The 20,801-nt window shown below is 23.8% G+C and overlaps 1 protein-coding gene across 1 annotated transcript in view; it reads left to right on the top strand.

Moving 5' to 3' along the window:
• Nucleotides 1-18,927, top strand: part of LOC105362033 (uncharacterized) — a 112,975-nt gene extending 94,048 nt beyond the window's left edge. Inside the window, exons 2-4 of the mRNA XM_011499358.1 lie at nucleotides 96-285; nucleotides 18,429-18,586; nucleotides 18,914-18,927. Of these exons, the coding sequence (XP_011497660.1) occupies nucleotides 96-285; nucleotides 18,429-18,586; nucleotides 18,914-18,927 (362 nt within the window). The remainder of the gene's footprint in view (nucleotides 1-95; nucleotides 286-18,428; nucleotides 18,587-18,913) is intronic.
• The last annotated feature ends 1,874 nt before the right edge of the window (nucleotides 18,928-20,801 follow it).

Raw genomic sequence — 20,801 nt, 5'->3', positions numbered from 1 at the left:
GGTGGTGTAGACGAGGCACTACCATACACAGCGACTGCAATATATGCAGGAAAAGCAACAGAGCGTTAAACGTCAGCGTGTTTTGTGCATTTCAGGAAGCGGCGAGGCGTGGCTGAAGAGCGAGAAGCACGCCGAGTTTGGTACGGAAATCCAGCTGCCGTGCATTCTGAAATTGCCGCAGTGCATAGGGCTACACAGTATAAAGTGGTATCAGGGTAATGAGAGGATCTTCGTTTACAGCGCCGAGGGAGAAATGATGCTCGCTAGTGACGAAGTCGCGTCGAGGTATGTATTGTATTGAAATATGTTTAAAGCGGTAATGCTTTGTTAGAGAATTTTTAAAAATCTTTCTCTATGAAAATGCGCGCGGTAAAAGAAGTTAAACTGCGACATGCGCACAAGTTATCCGAATAAAGGAGAAATTAAAAGTTTTGTTGCTATAATAATGCCGATGAAGTGGATTTCAAATAACTTAAATGTTTTCCGCTCAATAAAGGAATTATAATTCGCTGCATTGTATGTAATAATAATGTCGTTTATTAAATTAAACTATTGACGTGTCATGTGTATGCAAAATTATGCATTTAAAGACTAATATTTTAACTAATAATTGAGCGATTTTTTTTATTTAAAAATTATATTTAACAATTGATATATATATATATATATATATATCAAATTTATATTGATATAAATTTAATTAATATAATATAATATTGTAATAAATAAAAATATAGTGAAAATAATTCATTTTATAATACGAAGAATCTTTGATCGAGAAATGATTATATACATATATACATATGGAAAACTATAGAATGGTTGTCATGGTAAGTATCTGAGAAATATTAATCCTTTTTAATAAACGAATACCATATATTAAATTATACAGAATATAATTGGAGTATAACCAGCCGTTACCTATTTATTACTTTTTTTCAAAGCATAAATTTGAAAAGAGAATGACTTTGTATCGTATGTTTGGAAATTTTGAATCTTCGTAATAATTATAAATTGAAGATAGCATGAATTTTGTGAAAAAAAAATTCAGTCCTAAAAATAGAAAATAAATATCGAATTAATAATGACAAATTACATTTTTAGTTAATTTACAACACACACGCGCACACACGCACAAAATATTGAATATTATTATGAGTAGTGTTTATTAGAAATTGAATAGTATTAGGAAAAATAAAAAATTGTTATTTAATTTTAAATGTTAAACAAGAGGTAAATAAGAGAATAAAATAAGAAGAAAATAATTGATCAATCTATAAGCAACATTAGGATTAATATTCATTATATAGAGGAATAACTGCGTAAAATAACAAATAAATGTAAATATTTATCGAAGAAAAGAAAATTATTTATCAACGTGTCTTTTTCGAATGAAAATAATTATTATCAAGAGCAGTACTGTTTTCATGTTGATCATAATTAATCATAATTAAGGTAAATTGAGTACATATTAGTCTATACGTTTTGATCAAACGATTAATTTGATTTTATATATAAAATGTCAATAGTCTTCTTATTTTTGATAAGCAAATGTATTCTTCTTCTCTCAATAAAGCGCGATGATATATTCGTGAAGATTAAGTTCACAATTGAATATCTATGGTTGATAATCGATTTCAATTTGACTCACAGAATACTTATATCGAACGGGCGTGTTTGCACTCGAGAGAAGATTCATGCTACGTTACGTAACTTTGATACTTTTATTGTTGTATATATCAAATAAATTGAAATCTTAAAGTAAAAAAAGAATTATCGAAATTATTTGATTGATTTGAAGACAGCTGTATCGGTGTTGAAATAATATTAATACTAATTTATAATTTTAATATAATAATATAATGAATTGATAAATAAAATAAATTAAATAAATAAATAAAATGCCATTCAACTTGATAAAGTTTGTAAGAAAATAGTCTCTAATATAAGATGATAACGAGTTTGTTTTGTATAGTTTTTTTTGTTTTGTTTTGTTTTTTTTTTTCTAATATCAAGCCTTCGAGACGCGAAATGTTTATAAACTAAAAAAATAATATCCCATCATTAGAGATGAATAATTTATTATTCAGAAATAATAAAATCGGACATTTTATTACGGTGTAAGTTAAAATAATAGAGTTTTATAAATTAACATAAATTACCTGTTAATTATCTCTCAGCTTATGCCGAAGAGTCAATACTCTGAAATATTATGACGAGCATATTTAATGCATTAAAGAAATATCCTGAAATTTGTAAAAAAAAAAAGAAAAAATTTATGTAAATACAGAGATTTGCATGGATTTTGATAAATTAATATTTAAATATATAAATTATAATATGGAATAAATGTATAGACGAATGTTGGATTATTCAAACATATTTCACAAAACATTATAGCCAAAAGTATTAATATCAAATAAATTTCTAATAATTAAAGCAGATAGATATTTCCGTGTACATACAATAAAATTATAATTAATCAAAGTAAGATAAACAATGTCCATTAGAGATAAATTATTGAAATAAATTATTGAAATCAGACGGGAATGTTACTGCTAACAATGCGTTATATTTATTTTTGCTAATATATATACTATTTTGAAAAGGAAATCTCGTTTAAGGTTATAATAACATTATTATGAAAATTAACTAATTTAAGAAAATAATTTTTTCTTTTTTATTTTTAACATAATCCAGTGAAAACAAAATAGAAAATATATCCTTTTTAAAAATATAATTTGCGATTATTAAGAGTAATCTTAATATAAGTAAAAAATTATTATTGCAATATAATTTTCTTGGATCTACTACAATCTTGACATCCAATACTCATTATAACAAACGTCATTATATATTCAATCATATATTTTAAATAATAAGTCTATTCTTTAAAAGAAAAGTTTATAATCAATATTAAATGTTGAATATTGCAACACGAGAGGAAAAACTAATAATATAATAATAATAATGAAAATGATTGAATTTAATAATATTATCCAACTGATTGGCTATGAAATTTCAACCTTCTTTTAATTAAATGTAATAAGCAATTAATCAATTATACAACGATATAATGTAAGCAGCAGAAATTATAATACTTTTAAGGATTTAAGTTTGCACGAGTTGACTTTACTGTAAGGCTACATCTAAACTGTCAAGACACGTAATTTTATAATCTCTCATTAAAATTCATTTCAATTCCAATTTCTATAAAGCGAAATTTCTAATTTTGCTAGCTCCAAGGAATTGACTATCTTCAATCATATTTATCATCTCCATATAATCAGACACTTCAAATAGTCAAATGTGCTCGGAGTGACGTGAGCATCGTCTAACGTAATAAATTACCTCCAACATTTCATACCGGCCGTGCTAAATCTTTCCAAATATCTACCAACAACTATACAATCGTCATTCTCCTATTGCGAGACTTCTCTTCTTTCAGGGCGTGTACCTCGTATATGGGGAATAAGGTAATCAATATAGTTGCGTTCATCCGCTAGTCGGCAATATCAATCGGCGGACTTTCCAATTGACTAGTCCCGACGGATGAGTAACGTCTCTCATATTCAGTTTCTCTCTAAAATTTGGACGATGGCCAGTACATAGTCACGGCCTCGGCCGACCCTTGCTAACAAGAGACAAGCAAATTAATATCCGTGCCACGAACTGCTCCTGGCATTTAATGATAATTGCAAATCAAATATGCTCATCGGTCCATTCCCCGGCGCCGCTTACAATCCACGCTTCGCTTATTTTTCCAACTCCGCGCGTTACGTATGTTTGGAACTTGTTCGCGTGAGCGCGAAATCGATCTCCTTGAGGCAAATGAGGTGTTATGTCGATTTGTCTTAACTCTATGAAGCGCAAAATTTTGCTACTTCGTCTTAATTATCCTCTACATAATCGATTATTTTCAATTAACCGTTAACGTCACGCAAATCATATATTCAATATATTGAATGCAATAGATTTAATAATCGTTGTATTAAGTGATTACGTAGAGATGAAAATAAAAATATGAATAGCTTTAATTTATAGATACTTGGCAGTTAGCGCGGAGCGCAGTTTACAATTGCATTATGATAATATTTTTATTTTTATTCGATTAAAGCAGTTGATTCACCGATTCAAGATCACATAGTCGGGGATTAAAGAATAATTTATAAAAGAGGACTCGTGTAAGATAATGCGATATAAAAAAATTAAAAAATAAAAAATAAAAAAATCACCAGAAAAATTCATAGAGAGGAAGAAATTATCTTTTTTATTACACCGAAGGAAATAATACTACTGGATATAACATTGTTCAATAAAGTCATTATTGATAAAAATTATACTCGATATAATATTGAGTAAGAAGTTTTTCTACTTCAATATCGTTTCAAATGCAATGCAGCAAAAACTTCAATACTACTAGCAACACGTATTTACTAAGTGATCAATTAAATGATAATCTAGTCTCTTTAAAAAAATTTATCGCATTTACATATATTTCGTTGATGAGGATATTTAAGAAACACGTATACGTTTATTCAAATAATATCAATGCCGTAGGGTAATGTATAATAATTATTTTTCAGTTATTATTACAAGAGTTAATTTTTTTTTTTTTTTTGACACTTATAGTTACGGAAACATTACGTATGTGTTAAAATGTGAAAATAACGAAATTATTATAGAGTTTCAAATAAATAACAGTAAGGTAATTCAGAGGCATTTGTATTCTGTGCGAATGGAACATTGAAACACATTTTTTTTTTTTTTTTACCTAATGCTAAAATAAGACAAAACCACTAGTTATGAAATATTCACATTTTCAACTATAACATTTATTTATACATGTTTTAATTCAATTATCCTCTTAAACTTGATATATAATTTTGAAACAGATGTGTATTTACATAAAATCAAAATAAAATCGTGATTTAAGTAAAATATTTATTACTATGGTGCAAATATATATGTATTGTGTGTTCGTGTTTGTTTATTTCTGTACGTATATATAAATAATTTTAACAACCACAAGTAAATAAAAACTATCTCAAGATTCACACGAAATAAATCACAGAGCAATTCATTATGTAAAAAAGAAAGCGCTGTATAATAATATTACGCATTCATGATACGTTACATATATCAAGTTTTGAACTATTGACAGTGAGTATGAGTATAATATTTATTTAACACTGTCATGATTATTTGCATTTCAAATTATTTATTTAAAAATTTCTTAAATAATATATCATATATCCATAAAATCTTTAATTGCATTAGACACATTAGATACTGCGGGCATAACTAATAATAGTAAACATAAGATACTGTTTTTTTTTTTTTTTTTTTTTTTTTTTTTTTTTTGATAAAATAACTTAATCTTAATAATCTTCATAAGTAAAAGTAAAAAAAAAATAAATTCAAATCATAAATTATGCAAAATTTTGGTTGAGGTCATTTTACCTCTATATATATATATATATATATATATATATATATATACGTTTAATTCTATAACGATAATTGTTCAACATTGCTAAACTAGATAGAATAAATATACTCTTACAGATATACCTTTGATACTGTTAAATACTTAATTTTTCAAAACAAACGTTTTTCAGATTACTTAATGATAAATATATTTTAATTTTATTTCATTTACAATTTAATTTAATATTTATTTAAAGTTTCTTTGACATTCAAGTGCTTACCGTTGCAAATTGTTTATAAATTATTTATTTCTTATAAAAGCTGTTTAACAGGAAAAGTTTTAATTAAATTCAGGCTCTGAAATTATGTGAGAGGCTATAGATCTAATAAGGAAGTTACGCTCATATAAGTACGAGATAAAGTGTATTTAGTCTATATTTCTATATATACATTGATTAGATAATATGTATAAACGAAAATCTCATGTATGTCTGTATGTGCAATTCTGAATGTGAATAATGTGTATGCGAAGGAGATTTAATATATTTCGATTTATGTAAATAAATATACGATAATAAGTATTTCACGATTTAGAAGCACTGAACTATATTACTATTCACTTATTTTCATTGTAGTTGGAAATAATAGATATAATTAATTTTATGTACCAAGAAGTTTGTAACTGTCACGCAATCAAAAAGAAACAAAAACTGTTTATTTCAGATGTATTTTCGCATCTTTAACACAATCTTTTGAATTGAATGTAAAAAATTGAAATTTCTTTGTAAATAGAAAAAAGATTTTGAACAAAATCTAATATAGCTGTATATTGTTTTTAAAATTGACTTTATTCATTGTGTTAAAAACAATCTTAGAGACTTATTTAAAAAATTTACTAATTTTTCGTTTCTTACAAATAATATAATAATATCGCCGAATAATAATGCACTTTTATTAAATAACTAATATTTGAATATGCGTGAACCTTTATGAGGCTCATTTAGAAATAAAAAAAACTTCGAGACGAGAATCACACGTAACTAATGAGTTTCTATGAATTTTTATGTACCATCGATAACAATAAATATTTCCTCGGTGTGTTACGGAAAAAAGATGCTGTTTAGACTAGGACAGCAATAGAAACAAAAGCAAAATATAGGCAGGATTTAAATGGCCATAAAGACATCGTTTAAATGGTCTTAAGCTTTCGTGCATGAAATTTAGCGACGCAGCCTATGCTTCGAGAGTCTTTTATTACTACGATGAAACTATCTACTTTGGAAAGTGAACCCACGACTTTATATAATGTGCTCTACGTGCACCACCTCCTTCCTCATTTTATTCAGAAGAATAGCTTCAAGTGCTTCAACTACATTAACTGCTTTACTTTTTTACTCTACAAGCAGCTTCTACTGTTCACCATTTTAAAAATCGTTCCTTCTAAAATGACAAAGCTATTTTTGCGTCGCAAAGAATGTGCAATTACAAAATACTATAAGTAAATGATCATCGAAAATGGTTACGTAATTAAGGATTAATAATACATATTATTTTTATTAATTTTTGCGTAGGATACATTATTAAATTAAACATTAAATTTGTAGAAAAATTTAAGGTAGATTTTTCATAGTAAGAGCAGTGAAAGTGGTCAAAATGGACTATTTCATGAATTAAAAATTTACATTTTTTACATACAATTTACACAACTATAATTAACTATTATTACAAACACTATTATTAATTAATAGTGATTGATTAAACTATATGTATTCTTTTGTAATAATATATTAACAAAAAAACTTACTGATTTTTATGAAGAATTTAATTTTTGGTAAACGCAAAGACAATTTAAATGAAATATGGTTTATACAGAATATTACATTTTCTTGCTTTGTATATAAATAAAAGAAATAGGAATAATAAATAAATAATAATAAGTTTTTCAAAAACGATAGATATATTTTTTTTTTAATTAACATGTAGAATGAAAAAAATGCAAGTAAATATATTCTTAAAATACTTGCGATATTTGAAAAAATTTGATATTAATATGTTAATTAGTGAGAAGAGAGTTACGAATATTCGGTTATGTTCTAAAAGTAAATTCTTATGGTTATATTTGAAGTTTACAAATACAAACTCACTATTACAAAATATTAAAAATATGAATAGTAAAGTTAATATGCCTAATATTCTTTTTAAACAGATAATTATATATTACGTCTTCAGGATGAAAAGAAATAATAGTTGAATTCTTCTAATGGAAGTTATTGTAGGAGCATTTCATCCTTATAGTTCAACGGATGAACCGCCGAAGAACAATAATCCTGAAGGTGTCAACAGTTGATATGAGCGGTACAAAGTTAAAATAGATGATGAATACTTATTTAATTTATTTTATATTATTAAATCAGAAAGTGAAGAAGTCTTTTTATTCAATGAAGAATCTGAATCATTTTTAATTATAATAGAAAACAATTGCGAGCGAACGAATTTTATAAAGGAAATCTAAGAAGAGTTTATCTATATAAATTACAATTGAATACCTTCAAAATTCTATACTTTTCCAATAATCATTTTATCAAATTTTAATTGCGTAATTTTATTAAACTACTGACCGCTATTGTGAAAATATTATTTAAGCTAAAACTCAAACGAAATTCCGTTGTAAAAAAATTACGAAATTATTTGTTTTAATAAAAATATATTATTTTTCTAACTTAAAAGAGTTTAATTTTTATTAAGAATATTTACTATTTTTATTTTATTCAACGTTTCATTTACATACTTTTGAATAACACTGCCTTGTCGTAAAATTAAAAAAAAAATAAAATTTTAATGTATTATATTAAATTCGGCTTATACATTCCCGTTTTATACAAAATTTATAAAAATATTTGTTACTTTTAAATGAATCGATATAGACAAAAATTTAGAAAATAGTGTTTTTTTTCACGTTTCTAACTAAATTTATAAAATGTATTTGTACATTTAAGTCGAACCTAAAATATTTACAATAATAAAGCGAATTATTAAAATTACGGAATATGAATTTAATTATATACTAATGTATTCATAATAACATATACTATAAAGAAAGTCTAAGGAATTATTTAAAGTTTTGTAAAATGAATATAATAAAAAGTTTATTAAAATGCATTCAATTTATATATTATGTTATAATAATTTAGAAAATATATTCCTTCATTCTATAAGTATTTCACTTCAGTTTCCACATATCTTATTACATTACTATTTATTTCCCGTTGCCCCCACAATATATAGGATAATTTATCATTTAAATTTGAATTTTCTAATAGTTCCTTAATTATCAAGTATTGTATTATATCTTTTATTATTGTTTAAACTCTCCGCTTCGTTGAAACTTTATTCATTTATTTCACAAAAGTTCGGGTTACTAATTAAACAATACTAATGGTATTTACTAAAGTATTATAAAATGTAACTTAAGAATTATGTAACAATATTACAGATTTTATTCAATTACTAAAAAAAATAACGATAATAAATTTTTAAAGAATTATGTGTTTTAGGTTTTTTTTTTTCTTTTTACTTATTATTGAATACTGTATACTTAATAAAATTATTATATTTTCAGCTTTAATTAACAATAGTTTATTAGTCAGTTACATACGCGCTCACACACTCAAAACATATATTTATATATATATTTATTTATTTGATTTTTAAATGATGTTAAAAGTAATTATAACAAATATAAACGCAACATGTTTATTAATTATTGACTATGTTTAATATTAAAAAGTTAATCTACTTATTTCAATTTTTATTGATTTATATATTTATTAAATTATTATGAGAAAATAAATTTTTTAAATAACAGAAAAAATTTATTATAATTATAAACATAGAATCATAATTACATAAAAATCATATCTGGATAGACGATATTTGGTTTTTCGAAAAATATTTCAGAAATAAATAAAAATTAATCAAATTATTATTTAAATATTAATTTTAAATGTAATGTTGTATTTAAATTTTATATAAAAACTTATTTAAATTGAATAATTAGTTAATAAAGAAATTGAACTATTAGAATATATACAATAAATAAAGGGGTGAAAGCAATATTATTTTTCACGTGTGTATGAATATATATTATTTTAACGGTTTTCGATTCTTATAAAGTGTCTTTCAAGTGTTTCTAATTCAATATTTCAATTCAAAATAGTCAGTGTCTGATAATGGCCAATATTTGTTTTCAATTTGTAATTATTAAATTATTTCAAATTTTATTGCTTAATGATAATTTCTATAAATATTAGTGTTGCAATACAAAATTATCTACATTTTTAAAACAATAATGGATGGAAATTTATAGAATTTTTAATAAATGAATCTTATTCGACCTGATTTTCACCATTATAATGCTGTCATTATTTAAAATGAAATTCAAAATTCTTTTATTTTGAAAAGTTAGCAGGTTGAATATTGTATGCGAATAAATTTATACAATATTTTAGGGATATTAAAAATTTTTCACTAAATTAGTTATGCTGAAAATTATTTCTATTTTTTTTTTATAATGCACCATATTACTTTCAAGACATGCATCGACACATTTTTAAGTATTTACAAAATTAATTTACAATGAAAGAAAACGAACAACATAGACTCTTGAAAAAAACAAAATTCAAAATTCATTAAAATTAAAATAAAATGTTCAAAACGGTAAATGACAATTTCTAAAGTTCGGAAGATCTTACAGAGCATCAATCTTTTCTAGAAAATTTCAACATTGTATATAAAAAATAAAAACGTACGACTAAAGAGTAAATTGATTATAGATCTATTCATTTTTATAAAAACCTAATATGGTCACTAAAGTATATAATATCGCAGATAGATTATAAGTTATAAATTGTTTTTAATTGTTGTCAAATTTATTTTCATTATATCATCATAATTGACATACGATCGATATTAAATTTTAATAATTTATGTTTTAAATATCTTCATAACACTTGGCCGTTTATAAATATTTAACATTAAATATATTATTGATATTTCACTTACCAGACACTAAAAGACATATTTTGAAAAGTACAGTAGATATTGATAAATATATAAAATTATATAAATATATAAGTTAATTATATTAAATATAATAAAGAAGGACAAGAGCTGAAATGACTATTGTATTTAAAATACTAATTAAAATACTAAATTCATATATTAAAGCATTCTATATTTTTTACATAATTTATAAATATCATTGTAAAATACATCAGAAGTTATTCAATATTATTAGAATTAATAAAAATACCCACGGATTATAAGTAAAGCGGACAAAGTACATACAGCGTTCGAAAAAATGTAAACCAAGATATTAAGTAGAAATCCGCCTATATAAATTTCAAATATTATTAACTGAAAGTTCATTTTTGTTTAAAAAAAAAAAAAAAAAAAAAAAAAAAAAAAAAAAAAAAAAAAAAAAAAACATAAAATTAAAGCTTTATTTAATTATGATTCATTTTATCCTTTCTCATTCTTTTCAAAATTTTAAGAGATTGTCAAAAACTAGTTCTTGATTGCAGTTTTTTATTTATTTATTTATTTTTTTTTTTTTTAAACATATTTTAAAACAGTATTGAACTTAACATGATAAGCATAGTAAAAAAAAAAATCAAATGTTACAAAACTACTAAACGAAACTTTGTGAAGTACTTTGATCTCAATAAGAAATTACTCATACAAAATATTATACAAAGGAATTATAGAACATTTGATTAAAAACGGCATTATCAAGAGTTTATAGATTTTTATTAGAAATCAAGTTTTTCAATAAAATTTTATTCAATACATTAATATTTGTGTTGAAAAAAAGAGATATTTTGATTGAGAAAATATAATGTTAAATATAAATATAGTAAATAAATATTGTTTTGTACATTTAAATAATTATGATATATCAATTAATTACCTAAAATTAATGATTATTTTTTGTCTATAATAAATTATAGTCTATAATAATAATTTGAGACAATTTCTATATCATTATAATTCTATCAATCTTGAAAATTATTTTCAACTTTTTATTATAAGAACATTATCCAGAATCGTTTTTTTTTTTTGAAAATTATTTTTTTTTTTTTTTTTTTTTTTTTTTTATATATTTTTTAGTTTCTATAGTTAAGAGAATCTATAAATTCATTGTCAAATGATAACTTTTCAAAGTAAACCAATTACGTACTATTTTATAACCATTTTTTCGCATGATTTAAATGGGATATTAAATATTTGAATAGTCATATTAAAACTCATTTTTTTAATCGGTAAAAGTTTAATTAGTTCTGAAATTCAAATTATAAAGTAAAAACTTTTCACATATATGTCTTAATGATACATTATCCAACTTTTGTGTTAAATTTTTAAACATAAAAAATATTGTTACAATTAAAAAATAAGTGAATTTACGTTTTATTGTTATAATTTGAACTGAATTAAAACAAATTAGTATGTAATAAAAAAATAATATTGTAATATTATAAACGAACCATATTTTTTTATGTCAACGTCTATTTGGATTTTTGACTTTGTATTTTATATATTTACATGAAATAGTAAATAATATAATCTAATAAATACTATAAAATATATTTCTAAATGGATTCAAATTTAAATACATATACATAGAGTTCTATTGTCTTTAAAATAAACTTCACTTTAAAGGAAGTAATTATGTTAATATATAATATAGACATAAATTTCATTAAAATCATATAGAATTTTCAAATACATATCTATCAGATACAGTGTATATTAATCGAACATAATTTTACTGAAATATAATAAAAGGATTTTTGAAATTAATAATAATAATAATAGAAAAATTTCTTTTTCCATACATTTAAATTATAACGACTTTTTGTATTAAAAAGGCAAAAAAATATGAAAATACCTTTAAATTCGTGTTCATATCATACGTACGGATTAGTACATATTAGTATATATTATATGTGATGACCAATATATCGTATATATATATATATATATATATATATATATATATATATATATATATATATATATATATATACGAGATTTGCATTTAAATATCATTTGTCAAACTCGTATTTTGATTTAGATTTTACAATGAACATAAATACATACATAGGCATATGTATTAAAACATTCTATATTTTATAGTTAACGTGGCATCAAAAAATGAATTAATATTGATTTATGAATGAATGATGGATTTGTCCGTACATACTGAACCATTAGAATCATCAATTTTGGACGGATCTCTGTTCTAGCATTATTTCTATTCGTTTTTCATTCTGTGCGAAAGTTCTTCCTCCCAACTCGTGTTCATGGAGCTGAGGGTCGTTGCCAATGTTTTTAATTTCCCCAACTTTGTGGATCTCCTATTCTTTCCCGGTATAGGATGCTCAAAGAGTGAATAAGAGAACTAGACAGAAGAAAAGATAAGAAAAGGTAGAAAGAGTTGCTGAAAAGAAAGAAAAACGAAAGATGAAATTAAGAGGGATAGGAAAAAAAGGAAAAAAGAAAAAAGTAACGAGGTACGGAAACGAGGCAGATAAAGACGGTTATAGGGTGGAGAAATGGTAAGTGGAAACGTGAAGAGGGATCGGATTGTGTAGAGTTTGACAATAACGGAGACTGATTAATTGCTTTTATACAGTAGAAAAATTTCTGTTTGAAGTACTTGAGTCCGTTAGATAATGAAAATGTTTTGCTAAATGTATATTAAGCCTTACGCACTAATTGAACAATTATTTCCAATTTCATATAATACCATCTTTTGTGAATATTAAATAAAATAGGCTCGATTATCTTATAAAATTTCATAAATCTGACTATAATTTTATAAAGTGACTGGATGATAAATCATTTAGTTTAATAATTGAAAAGCTATTTGATAAAACTTGGCTAATCATTAAGAAATGGAACTGATTTTTATAAATATGTATAAGTGCATAAATTAAAAATGATATTCAAATATTCGCGTATATATACAGTTAGAACTTAATGGATTTTTTTTTTTTTTTTTTTTTTTTAATTATATAGTTAAAGATTTAAGCAATAATTATATTCCATGATTAAAGTGAGTTTCAAAATAAAAGTTATGAAGAAATAATGCTTCTTTTCTTATAATTAGAAGGTGTATATTGTTCTAAGAAACATTTCTTTCTCTCATTTTTACAAAAAAATTTTCTAATTAAAATTTATAAAAATTCTATGAGCGCGCAACTTCTTCTATTATATCAGCTCTATTAATAAAAAAGTTATTTTCTAATTATCGTAGTTAAAGTTATTAATTTTATTACTAATTCAAGCAAATATATATTTGTAAATAAATACATTGATCCGTATTTGGTTTAGCTAAGTTTCCCACTTTTCTGCATCTCGAGTATAAATAATATTATATCTCTATACATTGGAAAAAAGTGATATTCAAATTTATATTAAATTTGTAAGTTTGCAGTAGTTTCTACAACAAAAAATTTTACTTTCAAGTCACTTCCAATGACAATTTTGTTATTAAAGTACTTATGGAGAATATCGATTTAATTAAAAAAAAAAATATATATATATATATATATATATAATATGTATATATAAAGAAACTTATTATTTATATGACTGTAGTAAGGGATTCTGTTAGATTTTTATGTATTAACTTGGATAAAGTATGGATAACTATTATATTTTCAAAGAAATGAGCTGGTAATGGTAACGAAGCCCTTAAATTACAAGTAAATAATGTTCAATTTTCAAATATGATTGCATGCGAATCGAAGCAAATAGTAACCATCTTTTAATAATCTGTAATCTAAAATAAATAGTTAGAAAGAAAGTAAGAAAAAAAGATAGAGTCCATCAACATTCGTGATGAAATAGGGGTTGAAAGTAAAAATAGATATGTATGTTTAGATGACTATGTAGCTGTATAGCTAAATAGTAAAGGATTGAGAAAAAAAGTATGAATAATGACTAGTATTTAAAAATATAGTTCAATAATTATAGTGAATTATAGTGAAATAATGGAAGCACATATTGTGAAAGGATAATCAGTTGGAATGAAAAGAAGACTCATACGACGTCCAGCCAGTTACCGAGCACACAACTGAAAGAGCTAGAGAATAGCAGAGGGAGAGAGGGGAGAAAGAAATAAATGGTTCAATTAATGGGTTGCGGAAAAGAGGATAATTAAAGGCAATGTCCGATAATCAAGGAGTGAATTCAAATTTTCATACCTTGGAGAGATCTCAGAAATAATGCATGTGAGCTTGGGGCGTAGCCCCATAGTATGGACATTCAGGACTTATGGAAATCGATTATATAATGGTCGTAATAAATTTTTGAATCGACGAAGAAATTAAGGAGAGAGAGAGAGAGAGAGAGAGAGAGAGAGAAATGGAAGATATATTAAAGGCAAACCAAAGAGAGAAAAGTTAAAAGAAGGAGATAGAGGAGCAGTGAGTACGAAAAATGCAAAGAGAAATAATTTTCTACCGTTTCTCTGGTTACTTATAATTATAGTATATTTTAGTATACAAAATTATCATTATTTTCTTTGGATGGATAATAGAGAATAGTAAATACTGTTAAGAGCGATAAATACAAAATATTATTATGAAATGCGATTTTATGTTATCCTTTAGGTGGAAATGAAAAATACAAATACTATATAGAGAGAAAAGAAGAAACCGAGTTCAGTAGCAAGAAAAGTTTAGGAGTATCGAGGAACTATCAAGTTGAGAAAGAGAATGAAAAAGAAAAAATAGTCCTTGAAAAATACAAAAAGGGTCATCAGTACCACTGGATTTAGTAGTTGTTGGTGACAAAAAGAAGTGTGTTGTAACTCGTTGAGTAAAGAAGTACTTCGCTCTCTTTTCTCTCCTTCTTATTAACTGTATCTATTTTAAAAGATAATCTATTGAAAATTTATTGCTTTTTAATAAATCTACGTATTAATAATAACATTTTTAATCTATAGTTTCAGTTAAGAAGAATGTTGTTCTCAATAATCAACCTGTGTAATAATATTTAAAATAATTTCGTAATGGTCATACTTATGATTCGGATATTTGATCATGAATTGTTTCATTATTTCCAGAGAAAAGTAATTAAAGATTTCTTCTATAGTTTAAAAAATAAAAATAAAATTCAAGCGAATCTTTTAATATGCCTAACTATCTTGCGAATAAAACTAGAAAGCATAAAGTGTCGACATGACAAATTAAAGCGAAAGAAAACAAAAACAGATGAAATTAAATGTTTATTGTTCCAGCGAAAGACCACGACACATAGGACTATAAATATTCATACAAATAGTCACTTTTACAATACAATTATGGATTTTCGTAAAATCCTTATGCAGTTTTAAGATATAATCTAATATGTGTACTACGATATAGTTTCTTAACCTGGGAAATTGCATAACTTGAACTTCATAGTCACACCGTCATTGCAATTCGCGAAAGGAATCGCAGACAGAAGCACTCGCAAACCTAAAGTCACAGACAGTTAATCTTGATTTCCTTAATGCATACAAATGCAACTGTACAAGCTATCGTTCTATCATCAAAAATCACGTGCAAATTTATAAGAAATGAGCAGAAATCTAAGTTCACTGGATCAAAGACTTTTTACGATTTGAATTTTTGTACGACGATGTCAACTTTCAAATTTTTATTTGACTAATTATAATCAAGTATTATAAATGAATATATATATATATATATATATATATATATATATAATTAAAATGGAGTTGGTGAATTTAAATATTATCTCATAATAAGAATAATTTATTTTAGGTAAAGTTTGTTCATAATAAGAGCAAAAAACTTTTATGTCTCGATACGTGAACGATATATGTATCATCTTAGATTTATTTTAATTTTATAAGTATCAAAAGGTTATTAGTCTTAAAATTTCAATTATAAATATATAAATTAATATATAAAAATATAATATTAAAAATCAATTTTTAGTTCAGTTATTACTAAATAAAACAAAAATGATCCGCGTAAGGATTATTTCAAAAATAATATTTTACTAGAAACTTAATATAAATTGACAAAAAATAGTTATATTTACAGTCTTTTAATAATAAACATAGAAACTGATAAATGGAATAAAATTTTCAATTTCATAGTAGTTGATTTGGCATTATTTTTGTCTGTGGAAAATTGAATATTTTCCAATTTTTTCGTATTTGATGCTAAAAATGAAAAAAAAAATAAATAAAATAAAAAATAAAAACTATCTTTATATAATATTGGTCTTATTCTTATTCGAATTATTGTCTTTAGTAAATAATTTATATGTCAGAGTATTACATTTGTTTTTCAAATTACTTAAATCTGTTATTCGACATGAAACATTAATTTTGTTCATCATACCCCATATCATATTATATTATTACATAACATCCCAATTGATTCATTAGAATACATTTATTATGTTACATAATATGTCTTATATTTACTAATTAATATTAATAATATATAATCATTGAAAATGAAATATGCTTTTTGCGCATCTTTAATAATTCTTATGAAAAAAAAAAAAAAAAAAAACTAATAATAGAATATGAAAAAGTTAAACTGAAAATATTTTTACTTCCTTATTATAATTCCTTATAATTGTTATCAAGTATACAATTATTGTTAAATGATATATTATTCTATTTATGTAATCATCGCATTTTATTTTTAACAAATTATTGTGTAAATTTATTATTAAATTTTTTTTCTTCTTTTAAATATATGTTGATTTAAATTTATATTAATTTTATCGAAAATGCTTCAGTATAAAAAAAGAGAAATATTTAAAAATTAATTCGAAATCTAAAAATATTTATCTTATTTAAATATATATATTTTTTTGAAATACATATTCCCTGTTTTATAAAAATAATCCATATTGTAAAAAAATTCTTTCACTTAAACGCATTAAAAATAGAGAAGAAAATTTCAATATAAATATCAAAGTAATATTTTACATAAATGACAGCATTGGATTATATAAAAATATATACTGAAGATTAAATATTAATGATAGAATTATAACAATACAAATTTTATAATTATGTTTTACGGAAAACATAAGTTTTTATTTTTCATTTTCAAAATAAGTATATAAAAATTTTCTAATTTCATATATATATATATATATATAACAAAATTTATATATAAAAATATAACATTAAGAATATTCCGCAGGGAATATCTACTAAATTTCCGAAAATTCACTATTTTTATGAACACTTCCTTTTGATATACCATAAATTATATTATTTTATAACTTATAGATAAATGATGAAATAACAGAAACTTATTATCTACACATGTTTGAAGTAATAGCAGAAATGGGATTATGTCAATTTCAAATGTTAAATTAAATTTTGACAATTCTTTAAAATTATCGGAATTTTTTTTCATAATTCATCTTATTCTTTCAGCATTTTCAGAATTTCAAGCAGAGTAATACAGTTACTTAAATAAATCAATTCGCCACTTTATCTTGTTGTATTTTATACCTCATTTACAGCATTCATTTAATTGCGAGTATTTGTTTGTTGTTGGATATGATTTACATTTCTTTCATAATGAATATAATAATATTGTGAAATGTTTAAAAATGTGTGAATAGATCAATTATAAGTGGATGAATATAACACTAATTATTCAGCTTTAAATTCTTTAAATTTATTATATTATATTTTTTTAAAATCTATTTGTCTACCCACGTAAATAACGATAAAATATATTTAAATATTTATCTAAATATTAGAATCAATATTTCACGTTATACTAAAGAATTTTCATTTTAAATTTAATTATTTATCTATGTTTTTTTTTCGTATTCAATACATTTCATCTTGTGCGTTAAAAAATACTAAACTCAAATCTTTTTAGAGTGTAATTTAATACATATTATAAACTTTAATTACCATAAAAATATTTTTATTTCAGAATGAGCATGATTGTCCCAAAAAACAATATGACCAAGTCTTATTTGAAAATTTCAAATTTAACTTTGGACGATGAATCTTTATATAAGTGTGAAGTAACATATCTGGCTGTCAATCGTGAATGCAACAATGTTCAGCATATAACACTGAATGTGACAGGTAAAAAAAAAAATATATATATATATATATATATATATACACATACATAGACATCAATTATAACCATTTGGAATTTACTCACAATATATATGATATATATATATATATATATATATATATATATATATGGGAATAATGTAACGGGGTAATGAAACGTATAATAATAACAATAATACAAATAATAGATACTATAAAAATTAAGATTTAAAAAAATTTTTTTATTAATCATGTGATCATACATTACCATATATTACATAATATATAAAATATAAGAATTAATTAATATTAATTATATTCTTGCCTTAATATTATATTAATTACTTATAGAATCTTACTTATAGAATTATTATACATTGAATTTACGCAATTTACGAATGATTGTATTATCAAATTAATTTGTTATGACATATTTTTGTTGACCTTTTATGAAATAAAATTTATTATTTTATCACCAACTACACATAATTTACTTAGTATTACTATGCATCGAAATTATTATTTTACACATCTTATTATCTATCTGATCTATTTTGAGATGGAATTTTGAAACTTTCTTTCCGATAATCTATTACGGATAATAATATATAAGCCAGCCTATACAAATATTTACATGCAAACATATCACGCAACATTTGCAGATATTTTCGCGAAAAATCTAACGTTACGTGTAATTTATTTTTTGTATATGAAAGCAAATAATGATTAAGCAAACAAAATATCCAAAATATCGGAAGTGTATGTTAGTGTATAAAATGAATGTTCCGTTATACCTGCATGAATATTGTGAGTTGAGGACAGCGATGAAAGAAATGCGAGAAAAACATAAAGAAGTGTTGAGAAATTTTTTTGCGAAATGGTTAGTAAGAAAGACGAATGAGAAAGCGAAAAAGAGGGAGATAAAGGGAGAGAGAAAGAGTTAGCGATGACTACCTCTTTACTTTCCCAAACGCACAATCTCGCGAAGCTAGGCGTAATAAATGATTTTAAACTACCCGTTTCGACACTAGGGTCGTTTGCTTTTTGTTCGACACTTCTAACTCTCTTGAATTCTCTCTCATTCGCATTCTTCTTCTTATGCTTTGCTACTAACACCGTGGTATGCAGAATTAAAAATTGAAAGTATTTTAAATTAAATAGTCATTTTGCTTTGTTTTTATACAATAATTCTAGATAATATTATAGACTCATTTCTGTATATATATTATTTATGTTGTATTTTCTCATTGTATTTTCTATGAAGAAGCCTGCGTCTAAATAGCATCCTAGAAGAAACTTGAAACTAGGTAGAATGTGTTCTCAAATGAAAACTTTATAACAACATTCGCACTTGTTCACTTGCAATAAAGTTTCATCGGAATGACTGAGAAATTTACTTTACTCTGAAAAAATTACGCTTTACATTTGGAAGAATAGAAATTTATTCCTATACAATTTATTTACCATTTCATCGGAACGAAGTATTATATATCAGGATAAGAGTATTTTAAATCAGTTAAATGTTAGTGAAATTCAATTTAGTTAATTACAGTTAAACACCATTGCTCAATAATACATGATATTTTATGTTAAATAAATAAGAGTAAATATATTATTACTATTTATATAAGTTTGGCGTAAATACAGTAGAGTTGGTCGTTCTATTAAACGTTCTATTAAAAAATCAATAGTATCTCAAGAATACCAACCAAAATACAAATAATTTATCGTTCAAATTATATTAGATTTTGTTTTACTTATTAACCGCTTCATTACTTTTATGATTGTATATTTGACGTAAAATTATACATACAATTACTTATATAATTCAAGCATACAATTATGCTTAATTATAAACTCACGTACACGCACGCGAGCTTACACACACGCGCGCGCGCTCTCGGTAGAACGTTATATTATAAAATAAATAATTAATAATTAAATTATAATTGTGGAGTGATTGCTAAGGTATTATTTTGTGCAAAATGCAAGGAAATCGGTGACTAAAGCTTTCTTTATAAAAATATGCCAATGCTTTGTTATTAAATAAAATATTACGAAATTTAAAGTATGAATTTAAATTTTCATCTCGTTAAAAATCTATATTAATATTTTATCATTTTGTAGCAGTTTTCCTATGAGTCGTAAGTAACTGTATAACCGATATTTTCAATACCAATTCTAAACTGGTTTATTTAGAATTGGCTAACTCCAATATTTGTAGATTTCTACAGATTCT

Source organism: Ceratosolen solmsi, unplaced genomic scaffold (assembly GCF_000503995.2).
Source record: "Ceratosolen solmsi marchali unplaced genomic scaffold, CerSol_1.0 scaffold2, whole genome shotgun sequence".
NCBI lineage: Eukaryota > Metazoa > Arthropoda > Insecta > Hymenoptera > Agaonidae > Ceratosolen > Ceratosolen solmsi.
Note: the sequence above shows the minus strand (reverse complement) of the source record. Positions and strands in the feature narration are given on the sequence as shown.